This window comes from Metopolophium dirhodum, chromosome 3 (genome assembly GCF_019925205.1).
Source record: "Metopolophium dirhodum isolate CAU chromosome 3, ASM1992520v1, whole genome shotgun sequence".
Taxonomy (NCBI): Eukaryota; Metazoa; Arthropoda; class Insecta; order Hemiptera; family Aphididae; genus Metopolophium; species Metopolophium dirhodum.
The window spans coordinates 19,654,503-19,667,660 of NC_083562.1; the positions used below are offsets into that span (position 1 = coordinate 19,654,503).

A 13,158-nucleotide genomic window follows, 5' to 3' on the forward strand; every position below is an offset into this window, starting at 1 on the left:
TTTTAGTTATATTCATATCGATAACGACGATTGCCGCCGATGTTTAATAAATGTAAATGTCTCGACGGATTTATTATACTTATTGTTGTAGTGTTATGCGTAGTATTATTATTGCGTGTACCGCATTTCGCCTTATCGGATATATAATATATCCTGCGACCGCAAAACAAAATATAACGATCACTGCCCCCGCCAGTGTAATCTTCGAACGATAAAAGTAGTAATATTCTTTTCCTCTATAACAGCCATTATGCGGTCCGTTTCTATTTTCTACCGAAATAACCAAAAAAATATAATATCAATACTCGGCACTCCCTACGCGAGCATATTATAATATTATACACACAATGTAATTTTTATTTCTTATTCCCAATTTATCAGTCGATTTTTTTAAGAAAAATTATTCTCTGATCGTGCAATATTATCAATAGATAACTATTGTGTTTAATAGCGTTTTCTATTGCTGAGAATTTGTCGTTTCGGTAACTGCAATTTACATACATTCATATATAGTTGACGATTACATTTTACTGATACATTTATGTCATGCTATGATAGCAATAATAACAATTAAGTTTATACAAATGAGTACTCCAAATGTTGTAATATTTTTTCCACAACCTCATTGTATTTAACTTTTTGAAACAGTGTTTTAATTTTAAATATGTATTTTTATAAACAATATCCATAACACTCTCGACTTAATTTTCTAGCCATTTAGAACGGTATTTGCATATTATGAGATAGCGTCTTCCTCTTATCGAATGAACCAAACGATTATTATATACTTGGAATGCGCGGAATTTTTTTTCCCTCAAATAACTTTGTAATTGTATATACTTTATATACCCATACAATGTAGGTAGGTAAGTATATTATTATAATATTGTGTAAAATGTCTTGTTCCAAATATTGTTATATACATATAGGTTATAATATAATATGTATTATGTATATCACATGTGGATTGTTTCAGAGTTCGAACGACTCGAAAACGTTAAAAGTGCGTAATAATAATAACATTGCGATAACCGTAATTGAAAACTGTACATGTTTCATAATACGAATGTGTTTTACGAACGTCATTATTTCGGTCGATTGAATTTTTAATGCCAGCAATCGATAAAAAAAAAAAAAAAAAACAAACAACTTTGTAATCTTTTTCGCAATATCTATACATATACACACACCGTTATTATATATGTAGTATGGATCATCACGTTTCCAACTTTCAAACTTTACACACACACACACACACACACACACACACACACACACACACACACACACACACACACACACACACACATAAGTATGCCATGTTGTTAACTTTTAAACTTTCTCTATTTCGCACGCAATTACGGTGCGATATTTTAGCGCGCGAGAAACGTTAGGCGAAACGCTGTCATTTTATCCGCCGTAATTTTAATGCGTGTGGTCTTTTGAAAACCACCACGGGATAACGTACATTTTATGATATTATTATTTTTATCTTGTAATGGAAATCGTATGCGCGCGTGTATCGCGTTTGTATAAACTTTGCGAAATATAATTTACCCATATACACCCACACAATAATATCACACTCTACGCGGTACGTTACGCGTCGTATTTGTACAAATGAAAACGTAAAAAAATTGTATTTAAAAAGTTTTTCAAAAAAAAAACTGCGAATAAGAACGGTATGGTAATAAGAAAAGTTTTAAAACCTATCCAACAGTTTGACACATTTTTCTGTACAGGTGCAGTGGATAATTGTACGACAAAAAGCATATCATAATTATTGTGTGTAGGTACCAATATGTAATTTAACAATTGATAACTTCGGCTTTCATATACCTATACATTGTTATATGATTCTTGTATGTTGTACAACGCATATTTTTACTTTTTACTTTACCATACTTTATGTACAGTTTCTTTCGATCGAATTTTAATGTTTTCTCATATTATAAAATGCGTAGGTTTACAGTACCTATAGTATACAGGGTAACTTACCAAACATGCTCACTTCTTTTTTCATTTAATAAAGCATTTATTAAAGTTCTGTTATATGAAATGTCCAAGTCCATAATTTATATAAGAAAACAACTATACTTAATGGCCATATTTTTAAATACTTAATTTTTTTTACCATATCAGTAGTGTTCCTTGACGATATAAACTTCTGTTTTTCATACTACGAAAACTTTCTTTCTTGACAGTTAATTGTTAAGAAAATATTTATTTTTGAAATTGTTTATGTAGCTAAAAACTAAAATATTTGAACGAATAGTTCCTGAGATATTATATTGTTTAAAAGTACTTATGATAATAATCCTCAAAAATTGTTTTGCAAAAATATAAAATATATGTAATGTTTAGTTTAGTACCTAGTACCTACTATAATATGACAATTTTTATAAATCATATAATGTTATATCATATAACGTCAATAGGGATACATATTAGTAATCTAATAACTTCAATTTTAATATCATTAAAGCCCCTTTATTTTCAAACCCATTATCGTCGACCATAATTATTGTCTTTAGTAGGTAGATATATTTTTAATAACTCGGAAACTACTCGTTCGATTTTCAATTTAGATCGGCACTTCAAAATTTCCAAATAAATTGTCTGTAGGATAATTTATAGTAAAAGCGTGTTTTTCTTTTGAAAAACAAAAGTGTGTAATTATTGTCACCTTAAATGGAATATTTAACTAACTGAATATATTATAGTATTTTAGTATGCCAACAAATCCCCCAAATAATTTTTTTATAAATACTTACCAAAGTAAAAGTGTCTATATGTCACTATAAAATGGTACTATACAATTATTGTACTTGTACCGTTAGAAATTTTTTACTTACAATTATTTATTTAATTTTATAATCTTGTTTATCAATTGGAGTCTAATAGTTTTATATTATTTAATATTACATAATTTGTACCTATTTCAATATATTATATTATATTTATTTTCTCGTATATTAAATAGGTAGTTTTTCACACAATTTTTCCAAACATTTATCTGTGTTCCGTATATTAATGACGAATCGGAAAAAAATATTCGTTTAAAGAACATACAAATTAATTGACTTCTATAACAGTTGTAATTTTATTATTATTTTTTGACTGTACAGTTTTTTGTTGTTATATTGTTTCAGTTAATTTTATCGACGGCGAAGTGTTGCACATCACGAGGGTGAGTAGGCTCCACATGGGTGCTTATTTGTGCATAGCCTCGAACGGTGTTCCTCCTTCCATTAGCAAAAGAGTCACGCTCAAAGTCCAATGTAAGTATATATACAATATACATATATAAAATAAGTCACGAATAATAAATTGTACTTAAACGGAACTTCATCGTTCGCGACAAGTAAAATATACCATTGGAAACGTACCGCGTATACCACTTAATAAACCATTTTAGTGAAATATTTATAAATAAGGTACCACAGCTGTCATTAGTATTCATTTCAAACGAGATCATTTGGACACTTAATATGGATATAGAAAATTTTATGTTTAACATGCTTTTGTTTGATAAAATCTTCACAAGCTAGAAAATGCAACCTCTTTTATTCATTATAGTCTCGTTGGGTTTAAGTATTTTTAGATAATACTTAAATATACACATAATATATATATATATTATACATTTATACGTATTTAATTGCATCGAATATTCGAATTGACAGGATTCGTTGTACATGGTATAGGATATCTAACCAAAACGATTATCGTAACGATAATTTTTACAAATCAAGATCACGTTTATTTTAACTGTTATTCTACTGAATGGACAAACTATGAATAGTAATTTAAAACATTATTTGTTTGATGGTGTTCCTATTTAATTAAATAGACAATTTAACTACAACCTGCGTAATATAAATTATACAATGTACCATTCAATGGGCCGTGACACATATTATAGGTACGACGCTTATGTTTTGTATTTCCGAGATTTAATAAAAAAATCCACCTGGTGATTTCGTTTCTAACTCGGGAAATTTGATAGTAAAAACTGAATATATAGTAAACAAAATAATATGAGTGTATTCTTGAGATCTGTGTAATAGTTATATTGTTTGACTGTTCAAATATAAAACACCGTCGTTGTATAGTATTACTACTCGAATCACTATTTTTTTATTCAAACAGTTTAGAAAAATAATAGTTACCTATATTTTAATATTTTATTGTTTCTTAAAGTTAATGTAATCGTAATATCTACAAATTTGTCTCGATTATAACATGGATTTATATGTTCTAAAAAGTATCACAGTATGCCATATAGAATCATGAAAATTGTAACAAAAAAAAGCATGTTAGTAGATGTCGCTCTGCTGTACAGTAGGTTGGTTACAAGTGGCTCACTGTAATGGATGGTATTACATTTGAATTCAATGATATAATATCATTGTATACGAAAAACTATTCTGAGCGGAGACGGTTTGTCAGTCTAGGATATTTTATATTATATTTACATTGTTGGTACGATATTAATTCAATAGCCGGTAAGTTGAAGTAATAGTATACAATTACAAAAAAGGCACTGAAATCATTATTCTTGGTTACTTAGTATGTAATTTCGTCCAAATTTGAACGTAAAACAATTATAAAAAAAAAGTGTGTTTTCATATTTTATAGAATTTTTGGTTACAGAATAACTTATGCGGAACCTTGTTTCAAATTTTCAATCTTAAGCTATAAAAGTTGAACATTTTATTCATTTTTTACTACAAAATCATTTTTAAATTTTATAAATTCTGTCAAAATTCGAACACTTATATTCACAATTACGAAGATCATCTATGATAAACATACTGCAGTATGTGCCAAATAATAAGACCTATAGAATCTAACAGCTCTAGAATTTAATTACATTTTTTTTTTTATTTCATCTCGTGTTCGCGATTATTTAAACGATATTATAATAAAATGTACTTCGGTGCAGACAATATTGGTATTAACTAACTAGTATTTATCGATTGTGTTACAGTTCCTCCAATGTTGACCATTTCAAATCAACTGGTGGGTGGCTATATTGGTCAAGACATCAAGTTGGAATGTCATACCGAAGCGTTTCCAACGTCCATAAACTTTTGGACGACTGAAAAGGGCGACATGATCGTCTCGGGTAAGCAACGAGGTGACTGGATTGTGTAAAAAATGAACAAAAGTAGATATGACGGTTTCAGGCGAAAAATATGAGGCCATATCCACGGACAGCGGGTACAACAAGTACATGATCTTGAAGATTAGGAAATTATCGCCACAAGATTTCGGATCATACAAATGCGTGGCGAAGAATTCACTTGGCGAAACCGACGGATTCATCAAACTAGACCGTGAGCGTGATTTATTGTTTTATGTACCTATAATTTATATTATTATCTGTCTGGACATTTATGTCGTTCGAGTGCTGTCGGCGTAGAAAAACAGTTTTCGTTTTGGAAATGTCATGATTATTTCATTAGTTTATCGTATCGTTTAATATATTAGCATTTAGCTGTAGCAGTGTAGCACTATATTATTATTTTTAACTTAATATGGCCATAAAATCTCGCGACTTGGTTATTTTATTTTTTTTACGTATATTTTCGTTGTCTCATTATAAACTTAGGATAATATTATTGTATTAAGTATTTCAAACTGTATGTGCTGCCCGGAACCCTCACTCTTATATTTCACCTTCTCAATCCCCTAAGACGCCGCTGCATAGTGCGTCACGTAATTTATTCGAAAAATCCTAGTTTAAGTTTAAACATATAAATCACCTAACCTAACCTACCACGAGAACAAGATTTTATTCATGACATATTTTCAATAATCGAAAGTACTCATTGCAATTGCATATTTCACCACCATTGGCACAACTAGACATTTGAACAAAGGGGTGCTTAAGCTTCAGGTTTTTTGTGACTCAATGAGACCTAACACCATTATTAGCCTATATGTTTGTATATATTAACCACTAAAACAAAACAAAAACCATAATTTCGGGTCTACACAGGACAGTCCAAATTGTCCAAAAAATAAAAATAAAAAAAAAGTCATACTTGGTGTGGACACAGCATACAAAGTCACTAAAAAGTAATTTTTTAAATTTAATTTCAAATTTTTTTAAAAAACAATAATATATTATATCAATTTATATGTAATTATATTTGCTAAAAAAATGTTATATCATAAAAATTACTATTGTGTTTTAATTGCAAATTCGATAAAATTATCAACTTTTTTTTTTCAAATTTGTAAACGATTTTTATGGGGTACTAAATTTGACTCTGGGGGCGCCGAGGACCCAAAGCACCCTCCCCCCTCTCCTAGTTGTGCCAATGTATTTCACCGACGCGATTCGTGTTGAAAACGTTCGATCAAAACTTATACGATCGATATTTATATAAATCGGGACACAACAGCTCACAAACGTTGCGAGACTTGCACGAACCTAAGACTTTACCTTCTCCTCCACCCACTCACACGACGCGTCGCGGCGTACGCTATATAAGTATTCGGCCATCGGTTAAGCCGTTTTAAGCACAACACGCAACGCCATTTTTTTTTTACGCTCACGGAACGCTTTAAAAGGGAAAGGAATCGGGTAAACGACCCGGCCGTTTAACACACTATTTATTATAATACATATATATGTGATATGTACAAGACACAGACACTGCAACAATGAATAACCGCCATCGTAATAACACACACACACACACACAAACAAACATACACACACACACACACACACACACACGTAAATAAACATCACACTAGCTATAGCAGGCTAGCTCGTTGATAAACTTCTCCGGCGCGTTTGTATAGCTATAGACCGTATAACATAGTCAGTCGATTTTTTTCGTATTTTATACCTTACTCGTGGATTTCAGTAGTGCGATAGATAATTTAAATTTATGATACGATATATATCATGATACACAAATAGAATATGTCTAGGAAAAAAAATACCGATGAAATTGATTTACCGTTATCGGCCGTACTCGCAAATGTTGGGGGTTTTTTGAGTATACAATATATAGAGTGGACCATTCGACTGATAATGTACAAGTCGATATCATAGTGGTCACTGTTGATGATGTTGAGTAAAATTTCAAGGGTTCACAGCTAAAGTTGCGGACTAATATGGTCCACGCTTCCGCTCAATTAAACTGTATGCAGGGTGATTCGCCAAGCATGCATACATCCCGGGTTTTTCCTTTATTATTTAATTTATTAAAACTCTGATTTTTGGAATTTTTAAATATACTCAAGGACCGTGTTTCAATTATTTAATTTTTGTATTCCACTTTTGGAGTGTCTTGCGGCTTCTATCTTTTTTAAAACTAAAACTAACTTTTATTACTGTAAATTGTTAATCAGATGATTTTTTTTTTTGAAAATGTTGATGTATTTTATACAAAATTCGTACTAGTTTCTGAGTTATTAATATGTATATAGGTAGTAAGAATGATAGTCCTTAAAAATGGTTGTACAAAAATATAAAATGCATGACGTATCATTAAATCTAGTAACTATTATACTCTCGATAGTTTTTTTATATAATATTAATAGATAAGTATTAATTACTATAATTTTCATACCATCGTAGTCCTCATTTTTTCTAAGCTGATTACCTATCATTGACATACTATCCGTAGTACAAATAGTTTAATTGCTAAAAAACTATACTCGTTCAAATTTAAATTTAAATACATGCCTATATATTTTCAAAAAAGCCTTCTGCTTAAAAATTTACAGGAACAAAGGGTGATTATCCGCAAGATAATCCTTAAATAGTATATAGAAATCAAATTATTTGAACATGTGATCCTCAATATTATCATTTAAATTCCAAACATCAGAATTTTAATAAATCAATTATTAGAAGAAAATTGAAAAAATGTGGTTGTGCATTAGGCATTTATGAATCACCTTGCATAACACAATATAATTATACCTTAGAGTACTTACATATTATGTATAATTAAGTGATCGTCATACACTTAAATCACAGTTTTTCGTGGGGGTTTGATATCGGCAAATTATATAAACCATTGAAAAAAACAAAAATTTTAAATTTTAAATCTTAAATATATTTAAATACTTATTTAAGATTACTCACAAGTGGTCCAGTACTCACATGTGGTCCCGTGATATTTATTACGTTGTTGGTTGTTTGCGTAATTATTACAAGTTTATATAAAAAAAATGGTCACGTGAAAAGAAGTATATGTACCTTTCGAGTTCCACTCATGTATAAACAAGATACCAAATTTATATTATACGATACAAAATAATATTTTTTTCTGCGTCGTAGTGATTTGTTTTTTTGATATCGTTAAACATTTAAACGTTATTTAAGCTTTTATTTATTTTAAAACAGTAATAACTTTTTTCAATGGTATTAAAAAATTAAAAAAAATTATTCAACTCGTCAAAATATTAAATAGTTTTCTGTGTCATATATAAATGCAGTTTATTAACTATATCTGTAATGCAATTCTGGATACATTTTATGCGGCGACATTTTTCTCGAAATTATTCCGTCTCTGATTGTAAAATCATAATAAAACCCAAAAAACTGCTCAAATAAATAATTGGATTTTTTTTGTAAGAATGTGTAACAGTGCTTTAAACCGTATAGAAACGTTTTTTCAAAAACGAAAACTTGACTCGAATGTCATGATAGGTAGTCTATAGGTACAAATACAACAACAGCTGTAACTGGCCTGTATGGTTCACTAAGTGCGGGTGAAGCAGTGCGTAGTGGAGCGTATTGTTTTCCCAATATATACGTTTTCGGTTGAAAAAGAAAACGAAACGAAACTTGTCGTGGTGCGTACGATACATATCTAATATAACACGTCTGTGACTTCGGTTTTCTTTTGCCCGAGAGATTTTCACAAAAGAAACATCAATCACGCCCGTTATCGGTGCACATATTATAAATATCGTCGAGAAATAACCTGCAGCCGCTATATTATTATTATTATTATCATACACTTTTGCCGTTAGTTGTTCTATAATATTTATACGAGATAACATCATAAATTGCCGGGAATATGTTATATTATTGTAAAATTCGTCCCGCGTGTAATCAGGCGATAAAAGTATCATTATCATAGGCGAGAGATGGTGAACCTTTTTTGGGACAGGCGCAAAAATTCTATAATCCGAGTTTTAAAAAAATAACACGTGCCAGTATAATGAGTACGTATCTACAAACATTCATTTTTAGGGCTGATCGGGGAGTTGGGAGGGTGAGATTTTTGGAAAAAAATGTACAAACATAATAAAGTATTTTAGAACATTTTTAAATTATCTCTGTTATGATTATTTTTGTCAACTGAACTTCCACACCCATTTCATTTTATTTTAAATATTTTTTTTGTTACTGTTTATTATTGGATAATTATTTTTAGGTGTGAAGGTTTTAATGAAACACAAACAAGTAAATATAATTTGTTAGGAAGTTTGTTAGAAATGTAATGAATTACGAATTATAGATTGGGTTTAATATATATTATATATATAAATTTATTGATTTGAGTTTCTATGGTGATAAGAAAAGTGTTACGCAAAAAAATCAGATATAAAAAATGTTGCATCCAGCCCAAAAATGTATCTATGTTAAAAAATCAATGACAATCTAATTGAAGATGGTCAATTTTTTGGTAATCATGATTACCAAAAAAATTATTTTAATAGTAATATTTAAATTTTAACAAATGTTTGTATTTTTTTGATGTTTCTTACATACTTCGTTTTGTACGGCTATCTTCCGTTATTAATATTCTTAGTTATAATCATAGTTATTACTTCAAATGCATTAATAGGTACATACTCGGGTGATGAGAATAAGACTGTTTAGGACGATCGATAAATTGTGGCCCTATATCGTTTTCTGCGGGATAAAATCGTAACAAGATTTCATATGAAAAATGAGACGCGTTAAAAAATGAACAATAATAATAATATACACATGAATATTTATATGGCATTAAGTATATTAACATGCTATAATATTGATTATTTAACGAGTGCAAAATATTTTATAGCACGTGGTGTATAAACAAATAACTGGTAGGTCAAAGCCCGCACTGCTCACCACTACTAACCTGCGTCGTTACACAATATTATATCACATGTTCATAACGTTACGCGTAAACCGTTTAATAACAATGTTAGCCCGGGTTTACAACTACCTATCCATCGTGTAGCTTTTGTCGTATTCTGATTGACCGTGGTAATCATGGTATTGTTCACCAAACATGATCTACCAGAAAATGTCCAGAGTTGGGTCGACCTCGATACTTGACAGACGACATAGCTGTGAATTCGACTTAACGTTATTAATAAACGGTTGTAATTAGGACGTAGTAGCAGTTATTATACGTTTAAATCATTTATAATTTTCCGTCGCACGCAATATTAATTCGAATTACTGCGTTACAGTATAATTTGTAGGTATGGGTGTGCCTATATATTTACCGTACACTTAGCGTTATTCCAAATTTGTTAAAACGGTGTTGTCGGGGGGTTGATTCACCGCGAGATGTGACTTCACACGTTTGTCGTTGGACGCGGACGAGACAATTTCCGCATTTGTCGGCGACGGCCCTTTCAATCATGAGCAGCACAAACACACAGGTGAGTGTTGCAGGTAAATATAGGCAAAGTCAAATTGCACAGGCCGATTCACCAAGCCATTTTAGGCATTTATTCTGATTCTAATTTTCAGATTGGTATAATAATTAATGAGCAAATTTTCAAAAACTTGTTGCATCTTAAGCAGTTATAATATGTAAGCTATGTATTATGTGAGAGTACAAACTTATTATTTTCAAATGATAACAACTGCCTTTTTTCTGTAAAATAGATGTTAAGGAGATGATTTTTTTTTATGTACTTTTATAAACAGAATTTTAAAGCAGTACCTATAGTTTCTGAGTTATTAGTATATTTAAGTACCTACCTACAACTGAGGATAATAGTTCATGATAATCAGATAATAGGTTTGGAAGATACAGGGGCTATAATATAGCTACAATGTCATATCATTAGGTATATATTTTGTTTATTTTTGTAAAACCATTTTTAAGGACTTTAAGCCTTAGTAATTATTAGGGCTAGGTTTCTAGGAGTTTGCATGTTTTTAAATAATCATTAAATACATAGCTAGGTAATATAGAAATTTGTTTCATAGCAATGCGAGTTTATATTTAAAACTTATAGTTGCATATTTGACTAGTTTTCATTTATAAGTGCATATTTGAAAATTTTTTTATAATTTAATAAAAAAAAAACCTACTTTTAAATACATATCTTGGACAGATATTAGTATGATGTTTTGTTTATAGAAAATAAATATTTTAAAATTGGTGTTTGTTTTCCTCGCCGATCATTCGCATTGCTCCTTATTGGTAAACCATATGCGTGATTCACTTAAACACGATGTAAAAAGAAAAAAAATCGGAAAAGAAAATTATCAATAATTTGTTAATATACTAGATTATTATTATAAATTACAATTTATAATTTTTTAATTATTATCTAGATACTAAAATAAAAAGGTTTTATTCAATAGGAATTATGATTTTTTTGCATATTTTAATAGCATATTTAGTGATTCTCCGGGGCATAAAGTGCATTAAGTGCATAAGTGCTTGCATATTTTTAGGTTTTTAAGGGCATGAAGTTCCTAGTCCTAGAAATTATATACATTTGAATAGCTCAGAAACTACAAATTCAAATTTTGATTTAGACACTTCAACATTAAAAAAAAATGCACGATCTTAATAAAAAATTAGTAAAAAAGGTTGGTTATCATTTGATATAATATGAACTGTGTATACCGTTAAAATACTCATTAAATAAATGATCATAAAAAATATAAATATTTGAAAATAATGTATTATTCACTATTCAAAAAAACTCATAATTTGAATAAATGCTTTATTATATAATAAAAGTTGATGGTGTGGGAGGGGGGGGGGGGGGGGGGTAGGCCTCGGCAGTTTATTGTTCCTATTTGGTATAAAACGAAATCCATACTTTGTTCCAACAGCTCGCAATAATATCGTTAATGTGATAACTTTTAATATTATATAAGTATTGTAATATAATATATAATCTAAAAACCAGAAAACGCGTGAGTTAAACTATCACAAAGTCGTACATCGTGTGACTGATGACACTGATTGTGTGTACTGGTCTAAACAATAACAGTAGTATTCTAAATTTGTTTTTTAGGCATTTTTTTTCTGATTACAATATTTTCGAAAATTATTAGTTATTAGTTTATTACCCGTCTCAATGATGTATTATTTCATTCATATATTACCGTTTTAAGTGTTTTACTATAGTTAGGTAGGTACTCTTATAAATTCGATACATCCAATGAAGGTACACTGCTAATCTATTTATGTAAAATATTTTTAAAAAAATGTAATTATAAATGTCCATTAAATATTCGAATAGTGCGTTATGCAAGTTATTAACTTATAAGGTATACCGCAGTGACGTGGTGGATGGTATAATATAATATACATAATATATTAATAATATGATATCAGATATAATATTATACGCAATACGGCAGGCGTGTACGATGGTACAACCGTTGGGTTCCTACTTTGTAAATCAGATAAACAGCTTCAGATTTCGTATTTGTTCAGTTAGAATATTCGTCTCGTTGTTTGATCGTAAATATGCTTCCAGAAGTGGAACTATGAATGTCTTATTAATAAATGCCTGCACGATGTCAATCGGCGCAGTGATTGCTGCGTGAAAATGTCCACATTATAATACGTTCGTATGTATTTTAGTATTTTCTATGCTACCATCGATGGCAGAATACCGATGAAATTCACCCAAGTTCGGAATAGACAGGAAAATGTTTCATTCGTAAACTCGTATGCTTTAATTATTATAATATAGTAAAACATAGGAATAAAAAAAAATTTTAAAATTTATGTTACATCATTGTACAATATAATATGACAATTGACTATATACTGAGTGATTACTGATGGTTTAATGAAATCTTCATATTTTTCATCCTTGTCTTATGTATGCCGAAGAAACCACAATTGAATTTTAATTGAATTCACGTTTTGATATTAATCGTTGAAACGGTTTTGATCTTGCACTATAATAGTA

The 13,158-nt window shown here is 29.8% G+C and overlaps 1 protein-coding gene across 3 annotated transcripts in view; it reads left to right on the forward strand.

Moving 5' to 3' along the window:
• LOC132942003 (lachesin-like) overlaps positions 1-13,158 on the forward strand; it is a 108,125-nt gene that overhangs the window by 90,692 nt on the left and 4,275 nt on the right. For 2 of the 3 annotated variants that reach the window (XM_061010286.1, XM_061010285.1), the window contains exons 7-9: positions 3,153-3,281; positions 4,994-5,131; positions 5,178-5,342. In XM_061010286.1, coding sequence (XP_060866269.1) covers positions 3,153-3,281; positions 4,994-5,131; positions 5,178-5,342 — 432 coding nt within the window. The remainder of the gene's footprint in view (positions 1-3,152; positions 3,282-4,993; positions 5,132-5,177; positions 5,343-13,158) is intronic. The other variant, XM_061010287.1, reaches the window with a different exon arrangement.